The sequence below is a fragment of the Psittacula echo genome (genome assembly GCF_963264785.1).
Source record: "Psittacula echo genome assembly, chromosome: 4".
In the NCBI taxonomy this organism is placed as follows: domain Eukaryota; kingdom Metazoa; phylum Chordata; class Aves; order Psittaciformes; family Psittacidae; genus Psittacula; species Psittacula echo.
In genome coordinates this window covers 33904873-33926533 of record NC_137738.1, presented here as the reverse complement: position 1 = coordinate 33926533, position 21661 = coordinate 33904873, and the positions used below count along the sequence as shown (strand labels likewise).

Sequence of the window (21661 nt, the reverse complement as noted above, 5' to 3'; positions counted from 1 at the left end):
CTACGTTTCCACTAATATGACACTAATCCATGCGTGAGGGGGAGGACATCTCGGTCATCTCCTTGAAGAGTCTGTTTTACCAACTGCTCTCACCATCAGACTTTATTTTTTCTGAAACTTCCTTTTTTAGCTTCAAGACATACTGTCTCGTCTTGCTGTCTTTAGCAGCCAAATGGTTGTCATCCATCATTTATATCACCTTAGAGATATTTATAGATTTTGATCACATCCCACTGGACTCTTGTTTGTCTTTCCTCATATATATATCTCTTGACCGAGCTTGCCTTGCAATTCTTGCATATTTTCTGCTATAGATTTTCTCTAATTTGTTTCTATTCTATCTTCAACTATGGATACCAAAATAGCACATGGTTTAGTACTACTACCTAGGTACTACAGCAAAGCTCATTTACTTATATGCAACCATGTTAGTAAGACAGAAATCTATAGGTTCATTTTTCAATTTTATAAATAAAATTTTAACTAAATTAGCAAGACATTTGTGCAACACTTGTCTGATGGTGTATTCAAATATTTGCACTTCCATCCTATAAACTAGTTGAGTATATTGAACAGTTTCATTACCTACCATTCAGGGAATGAAAGCAAATAGGAATGGAAAATTCTGCAGAGATGTTTCCTCAATAACATAGTGGGATGTATCTTTCAGAATCATCAGTATGATCTTGCAGAGGCAAGCCTGCTCTAGGTGGCCCTGCCTTGGCAGGGAGGTTGGACTAGGTGATCTCTAGAGGTCCCTTTCAACCCTAAAGTTTCTGTGATTCATAGATAATTTGATAAGCTATCTCAGGGAAGAGCAAGGACAACTAGAGGCTTATGGAAGCGCAGTTATCACTCCCAATTATTTCCCTTCAGTTGGGTAATGGGTTTTTTAATGAGGTCTTTTCACATCACATATTCTCCCTGATGCCATTTTATCCCCTGACTTCAAGTGTGAGGTGGGATACTCCCATCCATACAAATCTTACTGTGGCAGCCAGCAAGCAAAGTCAAGAGGAGTTTGCATGACTAAAGATTGAATGAGAACCAAGACAGGACCTCAGAATATGACTGATATCCATTTAGCCTGTCTTTTCCCTTTCAGAGTCCTGTTACTGCTGTACTCCAGCAGCAGATAACTTCTACTAAATTTCAAAGCTAAATTTAAAGGGGGTGCATTTACCAGTGGCTCTGACCTGGAGATCTCTGCACATACCCAGGGGCCTGACCCCTCTGCCATGTCCTGGTGTAGGCAGAGGGAGGAAAGGCTGGATGAGCAGTGGATGGGTACATGCAAGCGTTGACAAGCTGGCAGCCTCAGTGACAAGAAATCTGAGGTTATCCAGCAAACTTTCCATTGACTTGTCTATTAAAATACTGATGTATCTATCCATGTTCCAGCAGACACCAGGTACTTCCCAGACAGGCAAAATAGACACAAACTCTCCCCTGAAAATTTCAGTCTGTTTCACTTTAGAGGAAAGTCACTTTAATGACTCTCTATGATTAAGGAGAAACAAATCTAAGCAAATCTTTCTAGGTGTACAAACACCTTAACTGTCAGTAAGATCTGATGGAGTTTTTTTCTTCCTTTCTTGTGTTTTGTTGTTGTTGTCTTTTTGGTTTGTTCTGTCCTGTCATCCCCCCGCCCCCGTTTCAATAAATAAAGCTACATGTGTTTGTGATTCCTATTTTCTTTAAAAGAACTGCAAAATAGTGCACTCTGCTGCAGTCAATCTTAGAAGACTACATTCTTTTTTATTCATGGCATCCAAACCATGATATAGTTATGGAGAAAATGAAGAGCCGACTAAATACCACTGTGTAACCTCCTGCCTTCAGAACAGCATAATATTGCATCTACTCACACCAACCACCTAAAAACAACCAAACCCAACCAGTGAATATCAGTGGAAGAGAAAAATGAACTTTAAAGAATTACGAAACAACTCTGGAATTCATACAGCTTTTGGTAACTATGTCTTAATTACGAGCAAATAAATAGAGGTATATGGCAAGTCTGATTACACAGACCTGCTAAAAATAACTCTCATGAGTTACTGACTATTTATTGACAGCACATTGACATCACTTCTCCACTGGTATTGCATTGTTATAGCTGATTAACACACGCCTTCTCCCCAGTCTGCACATACCAAAACATGCCAAGATAGATGTACTTTCAGTGCTTCATAATTACCAGAAATACGTAAGAACGGCAGGATTTACTGGGATTCTAGCATAAACTAACCTGTATCCCAGATGCAGACATAGACTGCAAACTCTGGCTTTGCTCACAGTGGTGGAACATTTGGAGCCAAATAGTTGGTCAGTACATTACAGAGATAAGAAAAAGTCATGAAATTCACGTGTTTCAAGATCCAAATTCCACTGTAATATTGGCAGCTCCAAATTGAACCTGTCATGTGGGACTAGCTCTACTGTATGTTTTTCTTCCTCAAGGGAGAGAGAAATGGATATACCCTATCTTTTTACCCAGTTTTTCGTCCTGGCTCTAACAGCATGGAAGGACTAAAAATCCATAACACTTAATGAGCTAGATATTCTTTTGACCTGGAGAAGAAAACAGCTGGCATCAAGCTGTTGAGGCTTGCACCTATGGCACCTCTCTGTACAATGTTTGGGGCAGTTAATCTATTGGGGGTAGAATAGGCTGCAGCAGCAGCAGTTTCTACTTGGCTGTTATCTACCAATAATCTCTCCTGGGGGTAAGGAGTCAATCTAAGCAGAGAAATCTTTAGAAAAACGAGGATGCAATCAGATCCTTTGCAAACTTACTTCATCTAGCATCAGTAAGAAATATATCTGAAAATCCAGCTTGAAAGTTTCATTACAAGCAGGGATCCAAGTTTGAAACCAGCACAATGGTTTTAAATAAAGAAAAACTGGGATACGCTAATTGCATCAAATCTCAGGTAGATTTTGAAAAAACTGATTCACCAGAAACTCTGAACTGTAGTATTTCCTTTGTTTTCCAAATGAGAGCTCTTAATCGGTTTAGGCTTCCATTGCAGACTTTCTTCCATCTAAAGAAATCCCTCCCATCTGCTCTAGTATCATTCTTTTACTTAATTGACTTATTTTCTCTAGATACTGATGTGACTGAAATAGTTGGATCAGATTTTCCTGTTTCTGACCTCAGTGTTACTTTTATACACACATAAAGCTTGTAACTGTGATTGACAATGTCAGTTCCCTTTGCTATTAAAAATCATTATGCCTGTTGTAGTCAGGATGATCAATATTCTAGCAGAAGAATCTGAAACACATTAGAGGTCTGTCAGAGGAGAAACACTGTCTTTTTTTCCCCATCTCTCTTCTTTCTACCAGGGTGTTTATAAAGCATTCAGAACCATGAACAACATACATATTTTTATTTCACACCTTTATATTTCTTTTTTCATTTGGGAACAAGATGGAAAGAAAGTCTTACAGTAAAATTTATAAGTACCTCACAGTAAGTACACGCAGTAGAATATGATACAAAGACTTGCTAAACCAACATCTACCTGCACTGACGCAGGCAGGTGGCTGCTAGTTTCAGAATAGATGCAGTTTGCAGGAAATCTGGCTGTCTACAAGGTTTTCTGGTGCGTGGTATTGAAATGCTCTCAGAAATGGAAATATAAGTCTGAATTCTTAAATACTACATTTAGGAGCCTGAGGGCACATCTGAAATAGATTTAGAGTTATTATTAGCATCTCATTTTTACAGATGACATGGAAGAAAAGGGGATATGTTGCAAGAAAATTATCTTCTGCAGGTTTAGTGATGGGATTTACAAAGGCAGTTAGCCGCCTACCGTTGTAGAGGTGTCTAGCGGGACTTCCAAAGGCACCATGGTGAGTGACGTGCCTAGTCTCACTGAACTCTAAAATGAGTGAAACTCCACATCTGCTCAAGTGCTTTTACAACACCAACAAAGAACTTCTTTGTACTGCTAGACATCTAATTATAAGATGGCCTCCAATTATAGGAGGCAGATTTTGCAGATGGCCAACAAAAGCAAAAGGGTTGAAGTGTTTTGCCTTTTAATAAATATATTCTGCTTCTGAGGTAGGAAGGTTTTGGTTTTCTGAGTGGATTTTCTGGCTGTAGCTCTGACTCAGTCACTCTGGCTTGGTGCTCTGCTGTCTCAGTACGGCACTACACAGCAATAGTAAATAAGGTCTGGTGAGTGGCAGTCTCCATGGAGGGACTATTTACTCAGTGACATGATGTGTGTCTTCCCACAGTGATGCCACCACATCATTTCCTTCATTTCCTTAACTCCTTCCCTATCACCGGCTTTCCCTGGGGAGATAGGATGATGCTGACGTGTCAGCTGTTCATCTTAAAGAAGGAGCTTTTAATGGGGTGGTGGAAGCAAAGGGGGCTGCTGCTTGTCATACAAACTATCACTGCAGATATTTTTTCCTGTGAATGCTGTGTATTAGGGAGCACTGAGAAAATTATACTCACTGAAAGAAATGAAGAGCCTAATTACAGTGATTTTTATAGAGAGAGTTAAAAGATGAATGTCAAAAGGCACTGATATATAATTATGATAATATCAGTTGCAACTCCTGTGCTATCTAATTACTTGAAATGGGTGGCATTGTGCAATCTTTATGAAAGCAAGCTACTTTGATAACAAAATTATATAATCTTAATAGGAAATAAAAATAATATTGAAAGAAAAATGAAATTAATATATTGGTAGGAATAATAATCAAAGCAGCAGCACTCAATGTGCTAGAAAGACAGTACAAACAGAAATTCACCAACTGCCTCCAACCCCAAAATTGTGCTACACATTTGACTCACGCTGTGTCAGAAACTGAGATGCTGCATGTGTTGCCTAAACTGGTAGTCAAAATCAAGACATATTGGCATGACAAGAAGAGAGCTGTAAGAAGTGGAGGAAGAAACAAATAAAAAGAGGAAAGATTAATAAAAATGGGAAAGAGCATAAACCTAGCAATTAAAATATTGAACTCTTCTGGAGTTCTAAATGTCTCCAGGTGTTGAGTTTGCTCTAGATCCTCTGAGGTACTCCAAACCCTCAGATACTGAGTAGATGCTGGACTCTCTTGGATTCAGGCACTCAGACATCTTTGAGGACTGAAGTCTTTCTAGTTTGGTTTCACACTGGCTGTATTACACTGATAAAACTGTCAGCAATAATTGATACAATTAAAATATTATAGTTACTATTTTGATCTAACATACATCGTCAACACAGATATAATTTAATTACACACAACCCACACCTACTATAACATAATGCCATCTGTTGACAAATGACCGGAATGCTGGAAAACTTATTTTTCCATTCATTATATATTAAAATCGTTCATGTGCAAACCCATGGACCTGCTGGTAGGTCCATGCTCCTAATTATGGTGTAGCCTAGAAAAATGAACCATTATTTGAAGAGTGACATCAAGAGATTGTCAGTTATTAGTGCTTCCAGATTTTTGTGGCCACCCTGGGGAGACACCAAAACTTTAATGGACTTTTGTGGATACTTCGTTATCATCAGTCTTGTAAAGGAAAATAAGACTGAGTAAAAGGTTTAATATTATTCTGTTGAATACCTGCAGCTGATTTATCTTATGGACTGCAGTTTGCTTCACTTCTTTAAGCTCCAATCATCTCATTTAATAGCAAAGACACAATCTAATTTATAAGCTAAGTTTACATATGTTTTCTAAAATTTAAAAATAAGAAGGTAGAGGGGTAACTGTCCAGAATCCCTCATTTACTGCAAGTTCAGTAAATACATTTCTTTATGTACTGATTTCAAGGAGCTACTTTTTGTCTTAAGCTCATTTACACAATCTTTTCCAATGAGATCATACAGAATGAAAGGATCTGCCTTACCTGTCCATGTCTTTTCAAATTCATTATACTAATTCTTTATTTAATCCAATCTTGTCTCTTTTTGGTACAAAACCAGAAATAGGACATACTTTTCGAACATGTGAGTGTCTTAATTGCTGAGCTTTTTTCTTAAAGAAAATTAAATATTTGGAACTCTTCCTCTGAGCTGTAACCTCAAAACTACTTGCCACATACACCGGTCTGTTCTGCCCTCTGTAATAACTGCATACTGTTTATACAATATCATTTATCAGAGATTGTGACCTAGTCCTCTGAGAATGACCTTCCAGAGCAGTTCTATGGAAGTTCTTCCCTATTAGAAAAACGCTGCCACACCGCAGCTTCCTGGCCTCTGTGGCTGCGGTAACCCTGTTTTATGTGGACTTGACCAAGTCTTAAGTTCACTGACTTGTCTTTAATATCACAGAATCATAGAATAGGGTTGGAAAGGACCTTAATCTTAAAGTTCCAACACCCCTGCCATGGGCAGGGACACTCACACTAAACCATGTCACCCAAGGCTCTGTCCAACCTGGCCTTGAACACTGCCAGGGATGGAGCATTCACAACTTCTTGGGCAACCTGTTCCAGCGTTTCTCACCACCCTCACAGTAATGAACTTCTTCCTTATATCTAACCTAAACTTTCCCTGTTGAAGTTTGAACCCATTATCCCTTTTCCTGTCACTACAGTCCCTGATGAAGAGTCCTTCTCCTTCATCCTTGTAGGCCCCCTTCAGATACTGGAAGGCTGCTCTGAGGTCTCCACACAGCCTTCTCTTCTCCAGGCTGAACAGCCCCAACTTTCTCAGCCTGTCTTCATACGGGAGGTGCTCCAGCCTCCTGATCATCCTCGTGGCCCTCCTCTGGACTTGCTTCAACAGCTCCATGTCCTTTTTATGTTGAGGACACCAGAACTTCACACAATACTCCAAGTGAGGTCAAACTAAATTCCACTGAAGTAATATTTTAAATCTCTGCTGAAGGTTGCCTTTTACTCCTTTGTGTAGCATGTTGGTATTGAATGTCAAGGAGGCAAAAGAAAATCTGAGTTTTGAAGGTGATCATGCTTTTCACTGACAAATCTAACTATAATAAAAGATGTCAGAGCTAAATAACTTCAGAAAGAAGAACAAAATGTTATTTCAACTTTTCAATCATTTCATATGTTATTTTGTTTATTTATGATGATTCAGTGTAGGGCCTGTTAAGAATCTTATCTAGTTTGCATGGAGCACAGCTGAAATGATTAGAAGAATTTCCATGCAAGACTGTAAAGGGTTTTTTCCACCCAGGAATTTTACTTGATGAGGTTAATGTGTGAGAAATAATATAAGGCTTTTCATGAAACTTGTCATCTTCTAAAAGAGAAAAAAACCTCAAGCAACACCCTCCAACAAGAAATAAGCCAACAAAACACCCGCTGACCACACTGCTGCTCAGGCTGGCAGAGCTGTCTCAACCACATTTCTGGCATCTACCAGAAGGCTTCCTTACCTTCACTGCAAACTCTGTTTCTGTAGCTTTATGAACACATCTCTTGCACACTGAATAGGAGCCAATTCCTATGTCCTCCTTGATCTCATATCCATCTGTAAAGTGAATGTTGTTCCCATGTAGCTGCTATAGGGGAAGACAAAAGATACAAGGTAATCAGGACATGGGTATTTAAATGCAAGGACTAGCCTTGTCTTAATAAAAGAAATGCTTGATCTCATCCCATTCATTGAGCTCTCTTGTCCTTAGCAGTTAGCTTTCAAGTTCAGTTAAAAAAATGAAGCTCTTTACTTAAATCAGTGTGTCCCTCCCATTTATGCTTTTCCAGCGTGTAAGATGGAGTTGTTTATGTAGAAGTAATGACAAAAAAGCAGTGATTTTTAAAACTATTTGTGGAATTTAGACAACCATTTCCCATTAGAAATTCACAGGAAACTGTGGACCCAAATCCCTTGAAAAACACACATATCTTGACAATATAAACTTATTTCTAATTACTGAGGGACTAGATAACTTATAAATCACTAATAACTTCACAGATTTTAAATCAGACACCTCATTTATGGGATGTACCTCCAGACAACTGGAGGCCCTGTCCAGAATACATTTTATTATGGCTTTTGTGTGAGAGAAAAATTACTATTTTAAGTCAACCTAATTTAAGAAAACACATTACTGGTGAAACTATTAAGAAAATACTTAAAAACTTCTGATTTTATTTACTGAAGGGTACAGAATGAACTATGGCGTCATTATTTCAAAGACCTTTCAAAAACATCTGGGTAGGTGGACTGGTTAGATGGTGACACCCAAATCTGAGGCCTTGCTGCAAATTCTACCCCAAGGACTCAAGAAATGACCAGGAACTCTAAAAATCCTCTAGCATCCTCTGGCTAAAAATGTAACCTCACTAGTGAAGTACAGAGAGGACCTTTTAAATTGTAAGAGATGTATGTGTTAGCATTTAATACAGTTTTACAAAGCAAACCACAGGAATATACGTAAAAATCGTGGGATGTGATTGCTTTGTGGGTTACATTTCACTTATTGTTGCATCAGGGAATCTTTAAGAATATGACACATTCCACTGCAGATTATTAGAATATGGAGGAAAAATATGAAAACCTATGAAAACCGGAAGCAGGGGCTCTCCCCTTGAGGCATGTATACCCCTGGCTGTGGGTAGGAGAGGAACTCTTTCCTTGTGGGAAAATCTGCTGCATTTTTAATCAGCCCCATTCTTTCTCACAGTTCACTGTTCCTGTTATGTGCAGCAATTTATTCTGGCTTAAATTGCAATAACTGGAAACAGTTGTGGGGGAAAGGCAGTAAAGAACCAAGCGTCTGGCAAGAGTCCTTCCCCCGTCAAGCCGATCCGGGTTATGAGAGTACACTCAGGCTCCTGTGCAATTGCAACCGGAACACAGCCTCTTACACCCAGGAGCTTGGGCTCAGTCTCTGTGGGAGCTTACAGCAATAGTTCATAAGGCCCCTTTGCCAACACAGACTGTGTCATATAATCCAAAACTGTTGAGAATGACATATATTCACTGAAAAAGCAACACTTCATTAGCTGCCTGGTACGCACAAGTGGAATAGTGTTTCAGGTAATTTCAGTTGTGGTAAGGTGCAATTTCTATTTCCTTTGTAAAAGTTGTGGAGACCATGAAATTAAAGATAAAAGCCATTGGTTAAAAATTCTCGTTCTCCTGTATCTCCTACATGCTGCATGTAAACACCTCCTACCTACACTGGGGGGTCGTGAAATACCAGTGAGAATGTTGAGGGAATTTAAATACACTATGCACATACGTATCTGCCCATCAAATGGGAAGTGTATCATCAGCATCGCTACCTGCACAATTGGGTGAACGGTGATTTTGTGCACATCTTGCTGTGCAGGCTCCTGCACCAAGTTAGAGGCAACAAAACTGAACCCTCTGAAAAGGTGATGAGCATTGGCACTTGGAGGAACACCTGGAGAATCTGTAGGAGAAGAATGAAAATGGCTTCATAAGCTGCACAAAAGATCATAAAGGAATAGCATAGCACCTGCAACAGGCAAAATCACACCTGCCAGTTAACAGAAGATGCTGCTAAACTGGCAGACATAGAAGAATATAATTCACCTCCACATCAAGTTTTTGGTGTGCCTTCCCCATCTCTTTTCTCTGGATCTGAACAATGCAGGGGTATTGTTTGCAAGGATCTCTCCTTTTGGATACAGAGGCTTTTTTTCACAGCGCACATTCATTCTAAGGCAAAGCACTGCCTGTGCCAGAAGCCCACACAGAGAGAGAAAGCACAGGACAGCAAGGCCAGGAGAAAGGTGTATGGCTCAAGGCAGGGCAACCCTTTGGCTTAAAAGAGGTTATCCAGGCAATGAAAGAAAGCTGTACCCAGCTATATCTGTTTTTTGGGGCACAACTTGACTACGGAGATTGCAAAGGCTAAAGTGCTTTGTGGGTAATATGGTATGTTGTGTGGGTCAGGAGAATGTAGAAAAGACAGGTCCTGAAGCAAGTGCAAAGGCACAATGCCCCAGTAGTGGTGGGTTTTGGTCTCATAGGGATCTTCTGGTGCAGCTTTAGGAGCTGCTTAAAACACAACTGCATTATCATCAGGAAAAAGGAATTATTACAGTGTTTTCTGTCTGGGTACACTCTCAGCAACAGGGTAAGTCTGTATGGGACCTATGTCATGACAGAAAAAAAAACAAATAAAAAAGGTTCTTGTTTGATTCCAGTGGCAGTGTGAGCCAGTATTAAACACATTTGTGATGCTCTCCCATTCTGGCTAACCCAATCAGTCGACATCAGGGGCTGCAAAACATGTTGCCAGTCTGCAAGGGCTTTTCTATCGCTCTGGAAGTGTAAAGGTATTCACACTTCCAATTACACCTATTTTGAAATAACAGGGGTTGATTTTCAGACCACTTTCCATAATAACATAAACCAGAATTGAGGCAGGCCATCTCCCCATCCCAGCCACCAACCCATAGATAAACCTTCCAAGAAAGTTTCTTGCATGAGTTATCAAATAGAATTAGGCAACAGCAGTAATATGCACAGTGTGAAACATAACCCTGGGCATCACCACATGCATGAAGTACAAGGGTTTTCGTGCCAGTACAACCAATGAAGTGTGAACTTCCAAAGCAATCTAAACTCTCAGCGCTTCTCTGAGACTTTTCAGGGCAGCACCAGCCTGCACTTCTCTCAACATCAGACTAACTTGCAGTCTCCAGTATGAGAAATTAATTCCTCTGAAATCTGAATTAAAGCTAAAATCAAAAGTGTGAAATGTCTTGTACCCAGAAAGAATTTGTTTCCATACAGTGGAATAGGAATATCAGAATATGACTAATGTATACTGGAGACAGGTGGATGTTCCAGCTAGACCCAGAGTGCAATATTTTTAGTTTGTGCAAGCCAGCACATCCTTGCCAAAAAACCTAGGAACAAAGATTGATAAAAGATTCTGAGTAGATACAAATATTTCATATCCCATGAAATGAGGTTTGAGCCAGGCTTTGAGGTTTGGACTAGTTTTAAGAAAAAGGTTGAAGGTCTTGATGAGCCTGAATAAAAACTACAGGAAATCTCATCACTGATTCATAACGAAATGGTGTTTTCATAATGAAAGCTCAGATCTTTTACTCTCACTGCAACAGTTCTGGGGCAATCACAATACATGTGATATTTGCAGCACTTACTATTTTCAAACTGTTGCACAAACAACAACTAATTAAATGCTTACATTTTAGAATGTATAAATACATCCTTTTTTTACACAAAAATCACAGGCAGAAATGTAGCTTATCCATATCTAGCAATAGGAAACATTATCATTGGGATTACTACTTTAGGGTTATTGATATTCTTGCTTTCATCTGAAAGAGTGGAAAGATGGTGTTTTGTGCAACAACCACCTTCATCTATGTATATATATATATAGTACACAAAGCGTGATGTTCCTGTTAGGAAATAGAAATTATAGGCGTGACTGCAAGGATTTTCTCACTGCAGGATTTTCTAAATATTGCCATATTTTCTGTTGGCACAACTTTGCTGATCTGAGAACTTGATAATAATTCACTATTGTTAACCATGAATTAAATTCCAGCAGTCCATAGTCTACGGGATTTCATAGTTAAAGAAAACATCCATGGAATATGTAATTATATACTAACTTGCAGAGATGCAAAGTTCCTTGAAGCTGAGGTAATTTACAGTAGTTAAATTCAGCTAATGTAAGCAATGATAAGAGTAATAAAATAGCAAATCAATGGTTACTTTTCCTATTAAAAATGTGAAATCTGCCCTTCCTGAAGACAAATTAATGCGAAATTGGTGAAATGCTTATAAGCTTCTTTTCTTGGAAATGCAAAACAGTCTCTGCTTCCTGTTGGATATTGCAAAACCCAGCAATTCCACAGGTGATCAGACTTTCAGACCTTTTTGGAATGGGGAAGTGAAAAGAGAATGAATTTACTCACTGAAAAGATATGCCACCTTACTAACCTGTGGGGGTCCGAGATGTGAACTCTGGATCAAAATGAAAGGTGTCTTCTGGCCGTCCCACTGCAGGCTTGAAAGGCGGCTTGATTTCTTTCCTGTATAGTTTCTAGAAGGAGAAGAAGAGATTACAATCAATAACAGTCTGTAAACCTTCAGCATCTGCAGATAAGCTCCCCTGCTCTGCTTAGAGTGGCCTCTCTCAGCTCTGTGCTATCCTTGCAGGACCCACAAAAAAGGATGATGTATCTGTAGCTCTGGCTGCTGCTTGACTAGTCAGCTTAAAACATGTGCCCTGGATGGTCACTGCACTTTTTAGTTACTGGAATCCAGAATATAAACACAGCTGTTTGTGCTAAAAATTTAGCCCATAGACTGGCACAGTATTCCACCTACGGCATCTGGAAATTCTCTGGTCTTAAGAGCAGGACTGGAACATGCAAAGGTAACACCAGGAATCTGTGCTTGGGTGACTTCAGCAGTGCAGCAATGGCCATGAACACAAAGAACCGCTAGGAAGCAGTGACTGTTTTAGCATTTATTTGTTAAGAACTAGCAATATGTTTGACACCCTGCCAGACTGAGCTGAGCAACAGGCCTGGCTGCCTGGTGATTATAAGGCAAACAAGAGACTTGTTCTTTTGGCATATCTGGTAACAGGAAAGGTGCTTATAGCTGAGGATTCCCATCAAAAGATGTTAGGAAGAAAGCACTGAGGATGGAGGGGGGAATCATATTGAAGGCCTAAACGTGGCTTGAGCAGAGGAACAAAACCAAGAAAAAAAAAGGTAAGGAAGAGAGGGAGGTATGTAACAGGTAAGCACTGCTAGGTGTGCGAGTTTGTGCTAGCAAGTGAGGGGACATACAGGGGATCACGTAAGTAACAGTCTCCATAAACACATGCTAATATACTGCCTTTATTACCAGGAACTTCGAGGCCTATTTCCTCCTCCTTAGTGGTCTTTAAGAAACTGCTGCCCTGTGCTTTTTGCGCACACACACACACACACTCTGGAGATAAACAAATTGTGGTGCAGCACATCTGGATCTGATCCAAAGCCTACAGAGGTTAATGGAAAGAATCCTAATGATTTCAGTGATCTCTGCATCATCTCTGCTTGAAATGGCCAAAACTGAATACCATGTCGATGGTGGCATGAGGAACACAGCTCCAGTTTGACGCTCTGCCCCATGTTGCAGTCCCTAGACTGCATCTCCTTTCTAACAGCACTTCTCAGGTTTCAAAGGGCTGAGTTAGTTGCCACAGACAGCACCCAATAATTAACATGTCTGAGCATAAATACAATGCTTCATTCAAGCTTTCAAGTCATGGTAAGAGCTGGATAGCTCAATTTTATGACTGTAATATGTATTTTCAGGTTAGCTCTTAAAACAACTTCATAATGAGCTGATTCTTCAAAATATTTAATGGAGATTAATACATGCTTGTCCAGCTCTTTGCATGCAGGAAGAATCTTTTTAACTGTGGGTTTTGTGGTGAATTAACTTCTGCAATATAAAGCATGTGGTCATGCTGAAGATATATACACATCAATATAACTGGAACTCGATTTTGCATCGATAAATAAAGGTTCTTGAGGCAAGACATTCTATAGCATAGTATTAGCATAAAGGATATGTTTGTGGTTGAATTAGGATTCCTTGGAAAAGTGGAATGGTAAGGCTGGAAATGATTCTGTAATAATTAATGGCCATTTCACCATAAAAAGTTCCTGTTTGCGTAAAACTGCTACGTATCTTCTGAGAGAAAAACAGACGAATAAATGCTGTGAGCCACAATGGAAAGCCAGTCTTCCAAATAATTAAAAGCCAATTGCAAACTTCAGCAGGAAGTGTCACTCATCAACTGAAAAGTATCAACCTAGTAATTAACGTGTATATTTTTCTGTCTGCACAGAACTTTAAAAGAGAACTCGGCACCTACTGAAGGTTTTTCTTTTGCTAGGATTTCACCTTGAGATAGCTGTTTGCTTCCAGCTTCCCTTTATTTGCCTTAATTCACAACTGCAGTGCTTCTACTACAGAAAGCAATATGGTCACATGCACATGCTTCCTCCTCCAATTAAATGCACCCCTCATGCTGTGAGCTCCAAAAAGTGGAGAATGTTTAGAGTCGTCCATCATTCAGGAACTGCACTCTCTTTCGATTATCGTAACCATATTCTCTCTGGCCTCTTAATTCCTATCCCCATCTGTAGTTTCTCAAGTGCTATTGGAGCTACGTTTGTATTTTAAATCCCTAACCCACATCCTCCTCTACTAGGGAGAGATTTAAGATTCATCATGAGTCACAGGCCACCTAAAGATGTGTAATCACAAATTTGCTTGCTAGGAGGTGATGGAAACAAAGAAGTTGCTTGTGTGAGTGAAAGGCACCTCCTCTGAGTGCAACCTGGATGACTCCCTTTTCCATTTCCTTTTCTACTTGTGACAGAAATTGTTTCTGCCTAGGCAACTAGGAACAGCGAAAGGTAAACTGACTAAACCATATTTCTTCCTCCTCCCCCCCAAGCTGTTGAATCTGGTAACTATTAAATTAATAAAAATTAAATCTTACTAATTTAAATTCGGAAAAATTTAATCTTTGAGGAACAAGAACAAGCAGAGCAATGTCTTCTATGGGCTTTCCCATCCCACACTGGCTCCAGTTTTCTGAGTGAAGCACTATAATCAAAGCTAATTCACTGAAGCACACTAAACCACAGGGCAGATCAACACAGTTAAACATAAAGGCTTGCTGCAGGCACTATGCTCTTCCTTTAAAACCCCGCATCCTGTAGACTGCAAAACACGATGCGTCACAAGCTAATCTAAGAAAACAGTAAGGATCACAGCTGTTGTCTTCTGCACACACAGGGAACAAGTCTTGTGGAGGATTTGAGAACCTTCTGGATTTTCCAAGAATATTTCTATAGGTGAAATGTATTAAACTAGTATCTTGCATCGTGGTCCCAAAGTTATTTGGGTCTGATGGATCACCTTGATCTCTTCCAATAGAAACCGAATCAATCAAATCTTGGTTTTGGCCATTTCTATCAGGCTGTCACATAACTTCTGGTAAAGTTTAAATAATTATGTACATCTCAAGTCATGGTAATCCTGGCTCTATACGCAGAAGTCACTGGTAGTTCCACCACCTCTTTGAATGGGAACAGGGTCCCAGCTATCCCAACTTAAATCCCAGTTTTCATATCCAAATTGTTATTTAGAGACATCTTATTAGACATTCAGAAGAGACTTTGGATATGTTAGTGTTAACCAGAACATTTAAATTTCAGGTTGGGTGCTTAAGATCATTATATTTGTGTTATTTTGCAGGGGTATAAGAAGCTGAAGATTCTTTTTCTTCTACATTGCTTCCACATGCATAAAGGAGAAATGCATTCCTTTTCTCTTACTGTTTTATTAAGAATGTAAATTCTCTCTCTTTCCCAGTAAAGATTAATGCCCCACATCCCATATCCACATTTTTAATCTGGCCACAGCATTGACTTATCACAGAAAAAGGTGACTGGCAGGTATCAGAAATCACTGTGCATCATGCATGGCTGTTGGCTCCAGAGGCTGTGAAGAGCGAGTGCATAATCCACAGAATGAGGGGGATGAACTCCAAAGTGTGAAAGTACTGATTCAGGTATTCACACCTGGATACATATGCATGCTTCTGTCTACTTATCAACCCTTCATATCCTTCTGAGACTGATAATCAGTACCTTCAGAGTAATAAGTACCTATAAATTAACTAGAACACAGTTCTATAGCAGTGTGAGCTTCTATCAGCTTCCTTTCTGATTTGGGACAAAACGCTTTTTGGGGGGGGGGGGGCATAAATAATTTTCCCCCAGATCGCAATGACCCTGTCTTAATGTATGTTGCCAGATCCATAATCTAATCTCCATCTGAACACCTCTTCAGCTGGGCCTCAAGTAACACACCAGGGAGACTAGTAACAAAAAGCTATAACATGCAGGTGTCTCTTGCTATTTATAAGCAGTTAATTTTTCATCATCTTTTAAAAAATGCACTTCTAGAAAACCCCAGAGGTGTAAACGCCCTGTACATATACGTGTCTGGCAAATATCAAGAAAAAGAAAATGGTTTAATTTAATTAAAATCTATTTAGTCATTTCCTCAACTGAGTTTCTTTGATGAAGAACTGAATTACTCCTCAGACACTTTCTGGAAAGACGCTACCCTGCACAGTGACGCACTTGTAGTGTGAGAATAAACTCCCTTGATACATATACCTGTCATGGAAAATCCAATAAATAGACAAAAGGATGAACTACCTTCTAAAATGTTTGTCCTCTCCTAGATTAATGACTCAGTGTTATTCCCTGCAAATGATAGAAGAGCTAGCAGAATTCAGACCCTGGGATCACTTTCTTTTGCTGTTGGTAAAATCTGCAATTAAATAATTGATATTTTCAGTTTAGTTTGATGTCAGATTAATATTGAAGGAAATTGAACTTGAACCCATTTTCTTCCCACTCCTTCCCTCAGCTGTATCCGACAGTTAATTTTCTAGCATATCATTTGCTATAGTTCCAATTCAGCCTGTCATCTAAACAAAAAATACTGTTTATAGCCCACTCCTCTGACTGCAAAAAGGGATTTCATTTTTTATTTCCAGTGAAAAGACAGAAATACCTCATGCACGACTTGGAAAGAAGAAATGGTAATAAAAAATCAGGAACAAGACTGCGCTTTCTCAGAGATAATGACTAAAATTATCTGAGGTCAACTCAGTTTGAGTCTGCTTGTCTAAGGGACAAAAGGGGGTGCAAAGGTAGTAAAGCAGGTGTTAAACTCAGAAGGAGCTGGACATCTAATATTCTTCCTGTAAACCTCAGCCTTAATCACGAAAGACAGTCCATTCACTTAACAAAGGATCTATTGAATTTGTGTCACAGTGCCTATTAAATGCCTTTGAGCAGTAAGACTGGTATTTGCAGAAACCTTTATCTATTTTTCACCCTGGGAAGTGGGAATTTAGAATTTTGTTAGTGGTGACAATAGCTGTAAAACCGAGACTCTTACAGATATTTGCTTATGCCACAATTTCAATTTGGGCATAAAATCTCTGTCAGTTTGTTCACGGTTGATTTAGTGCTACTTATACATCAGAAGTTTAACCTAGGATGGCTGGAGATTTGTGCTGAATAATGGCACCGTGGAACATGGGAAGAGCATCTGGGAAAGGACAGGGGGAGGATGGCTGTCCTCTGGCCATACTCATGTTTTTCAGGATTGTACCTATTGCCTCTGCATGCAGTGGTCATGTGCTGTCAGCACAGTTGTGCCTGGCAGGAGCATCTGCAGCAATGTAACAGCTGGCTTTTATCCACTTCATATATTGTTTCCACTGTGTTTGCTGCCTTCATCCAAACCAGACACTACGTCTGGTTGCATCTGTTTGAAGGCAGTGAAGGATGGGAAACAAGTGGGAAATGACTGCTCCAACAGGTAAACTCCAGACATAGAGACAATAACCAAGCCCCAATCCCAAACTGATGGGAACAGTTCTGACAGTACTCTAAAATGAAGGTCTGATTTATACATTTCTGTCTGTGACTGGAATGACTTCATCGCTGCAATACCTAGACTTCACACACAGCTTGGAAGGAAGCAGCTCACTCATTTCTGTTTGGAATCTCTTTTTAAAATTAGATAAAGCAACTTGGTAGTTTTCTCCTGGTTATCATGTCACTATCGGAGCAAAAATCTTGCTTAAAACCCCACCCATTTCACACTGGGTTCCTAGAAGACACTAACCCATTCTGACCCTTTGTGTTAAGGGGGTTTTTGATAGAAAAGCATTTTACTGCAGCTGCTGAAAGTTTCTATGCTGTCAGTTGCAGCAGTCCTGCCTATCATAGCTGTCAAGGTAGTAGAGAAGCTCTGCAACAGAGCCTGCCTCTTGCTCTCAGGTCTTTATATTACCAAGGTATAAAATAAATCAACATTCACGCCCTGCCTCAACAATGTTGCTTGACGACTGCCTCTAAACTGATGTGAGCTATATATGTGATAGGAGAACAAAATGAGGGCATCAGGGACTCTTTTCCTGCAGCTGTACAGAGATCAGCACTGAACATCTGTACCTGACCCACTTTCGTTCTCTGACCCTGCTCTGTTTCTGCCCATGGAGAACATGTTAACAGTTGATTGGGTGATCATTCTAAAGCAAAGCTCTGGCTTCAGCTCAGGGCCAGGCTGGCTCACACTGCTCTGAAATGCTTACAGTGCTACTGCGCTAACTAGATAAGCCTCCCAAGATCTAAATGAGTGATAGTAAAATTAGGATTAAATGGAAAAATACATTACAAAGATGATAGTTGATCTGTGTAATAATGATCTGTCTCCAAGAGAGTGCAGCAGCACTAATTATGTTGGATTAAAATGGATATTTACAGCTATACTTTCCAGCAAACTCGAGAGGGCTAGATAACATCAAAGGGCAATTAAATCCACCTCTCTAGCTCTAAATCATGTTCAAGCATACCTACCCTCTTCATGGTAGGTATTTCCCTAACCTGCCCATAAAAGCTTTTTTTAGATGATGGAGGACTATATAATTTCCGTAAGACAGGCATGAAATTGTTCCCTAAAGAACTGAGCTTGAAACAATCACCAACCATCATGAGAGAAGGTGGTCTTCAGGAGTCTCACAGTGCAGAACTGACTGTTGAAAACCTTTCCAAGATGCAGAGCCTCATTTCTCTGTGATGAGTTACTGAGCTGCTCCACTAGCAAACACAGAAGAAGCAGAAATCCTCTTACTGCTCCAGTGTCTTTATTATGTTAAGATGTATGCACCTGACCTGTATTTTAATTGCAAAGCTGAAGACTGTGGAGATATCAGAGGAATATAGAAAATAATACTAATACTACTATTATTAATCATAGTCATAATCATAAAGAACCCTACTCTTCAGGTTTCTCTATTTTTTCTTTTTACTTAAACTTTTAATATCTGTAAAGTCTTTAGACAGAATCTCATGATTAGTAAGAAGCAGAAGAAGAAAGAGAATCAAAAATTCAGAAATACGTAATGGGACTGAAAGTCAGTTGGATCATAAAGGAAAATCTAAAACTCCACCTTCACTGATCATCTCTTAACATGCTTGAGTCATGCCAGCTCTTCCGCATGCAATTCAGATTAGATTAATGAGTTTTCCCCAGATGAATGATTCTGTGGGCCTTTCAAAACCCACCTAGGCACCACAAAATGTTTTTTCACAGAGGAACTGGCTTTACTCTAAAGCCCTGGGCAGCAGTTTGAGAATGGCTCTGTCACATACATTCATGCTGTTTTACAAGAATTTATAGTGAGACCTGCACCAGTGTGACCTGTTACACTAGCATTCATGAGTGAATTCAGACCAAATATTAAAGACACATAACAATACCATAACACAGGTCAGATGAAACTAAACTTGAAAATTCTAGAGGATGTGGCAAACAGGAGCTCTGATGCACTGGCAGATGTCCAGATCAAGAACAAAGTGTTTGCCTCCAGGTTTGTCTAAAAATAAATTGATCTGAACAAATATGATGCTGAAAATGTGAGAAGGTTTTATATGTTGCAATTCTAAATCTAACACTTAGCTAATCTACCTCCAGCTTCATGAGCTGTAGCTGATAGCAATAAAATAAATCCTTGTTTACCATTCTGTTAATCATGTTCGATGTGTCTTATTTGACCCATGTTATATTTGATCAAATGTTTGCTGTTTCAATTTTGAGTGCTGATGTTAAATTAATGACTCACCTCAATAAAACATCAACCACTTGTAAGAGGAGTTGCTGTTCCCTGATCTGGCTGTTTGACTTGTGATATTTGAGTCAGTGATATTAAATCACTATTCTGAAAATTCCATCTTTGTTGTGCTTTTCTGTAGCTTTCATCGCAATACAGTGGAAGAGCCAGATCCTGTCCTATGGTCACTTGGGCCAAAAATGACAAACCTATATGTTTGGAAGACTTATGAATCCCCCAGCACAAGGCAGTGCAACTTGCTGTACAGCCTATTGTACCTGTTCTACAGATACATAGACAGTCCCAGCATCACTATGCTCTGTCTGGGGAAAAGACTCAGCCTGGAGGTCTTGAAGCCCCTTGGAGCTACTGTCAGTAGACATGTAAGAGCAGACCTGGGGCTGCTCTGAATAAATCCAAGAAAGAAAAGGATTCCAGGAAGTCTTTGATATCAGAAAGAATAAATCTAGCCTTTAGTTCAGCTTGGCCAACTCAGTGAGAGGAGACAAGCATTTCAATATGGAATCTAAAAGCAGAAAGATGGAGTGACCTAGAGCATCAGACTGCTTCTCCCTAGAGTATTTCTCTCAATATCAGTCCTTTGTATCAGTTTTCTTTTGCAACTGAAATATTACAGGAATTCTTCCATTTAAAGCTGCTCATTTTCACTCCAGTCCAGCTCCCACAATCAATGAATCAAGTTTATTAGAACTGAATGTGGAAATTATTCTGCAGAAGACTGCAAATAGCCTCAGGTAGTACCACAATAAGCCAGACCATCAGACAAAATAGAGACAAGCAGTTAGATAAAACTGGCAATGCTGAAAGCAGATTTCTATTTCTTTCATTTGTGGGTATGTGAATGAATGTATATATAGAATCATAGTTTCATTTAGATTGGAAAAGACATTGAAGATTATTAAGTCCAACTGCAAGCCTGCCAAATATGTATGCTAAAGACATAAGCACCCACTTAAAAGGCTCTACCTCCCAGGTTCTCTGTGTTAGAGTTCATTTAATCTTTTCTTCTAAGCATTTTGTCTTAAAAAATTATCTAAGAAAAATAATAAAAAAATAAATAAAGTGCTTCTGTACTTACATTCCAGTCTATAGTAACAAAGAAAGGGTGTCGTTTAATTTCTTCCACTCCATCAAATCCAGCACCTGACAAGAGAATGAAAGAATCAAAATGAAGTCATGTTTAGAAGAGTCCTGCATTATATCTCTTCTCAAGCCTTCCTCCCCATCCCCTCTTTTCTTCTGATAAAGCTGAAGTCACCAGGTAAACATTTCTTCTAGTCAAGAAACCCTGAACAGTGCAATTGCCGTAACAGTATAAACTACCATAAATACAGACAAGAGCACTTCATTAATGAAAATCTGATTAATGGCTGAGGGATTTTTACTTTTCTCCAATTCAGGCCGGTGCCAAGGCTGAACAACTGGTCTCATCAGGCTTCAGATGAGACAGTCAACAGCAGCACAGCACGTGCACCAGCGAGGCCACGAGAGGCTCCAAGATATTCTGATACTATGGCAAGGTTACTGCTGCTCCTTGCCACCAGCATCAGCTCTTCTATCCACACTGACTTTCAAGTCTTGTCTAATTACCCATACTCCATGGGCAGAGAAAGCTGCACTACAAATAAGTTCAGACTCAAAATACCAAAAAGCTCCAATGATTTGACGCAAATGAGGGTTTTAGGTTCCCCCTTTTCAAATACCATCTTCAAATCTGTGTGAGTACCAGAATCAACACAGTGATGAATTTCTATTATACTACTACAGGAAATTTAGGGAAATTTCTGAAATCTGGTAATGAATCTAATTCCTTCATTACTTTTACCTTATGTCTGCATTGATGGTTGCTTTTTTTATTCATTTACCTCAATTTACTTGCTTCAGTGGCATCTCAAAAACCAACAGGTGCTCAGTAATAATTAAACAACTGTCAGAGATGATTTAGCATGCTATTTTT

At 39.4% G+C, this 21661-nt stretch overlaps 1 protein-coding gene across 1 annotated transcript in view; it reads right to left on the bottom strand.

Moving 5' to 3' along the window:
* Positions 1–21661, bottom strand: part of RPS6KA2 (ribosomal protein S6 kinase A2) — a gene marked incomplete at both ends in the record, with an annotated part of 158389 nt that overhangs the window by 19088 nt on the left and 117640 nt on the right. Inside the window, 4 exons of the mRNA XM_080616651.1 lie at positions 7384–7509; positions 9239–9369; positions 11907–12009; positions 20783–20847. Of these exons, the coding sequence (XP_080472777.1) occupies positions 7384–7509; positions 9239–9369; positions 11907–12009; positions 20783–20847 (425 nt within the window). The remainder of the gene's footprint in view (positions 1–7383; positions 7510–9238; positions 9370–11906; positions 12010–20782; positions 20848–21661) is intronic.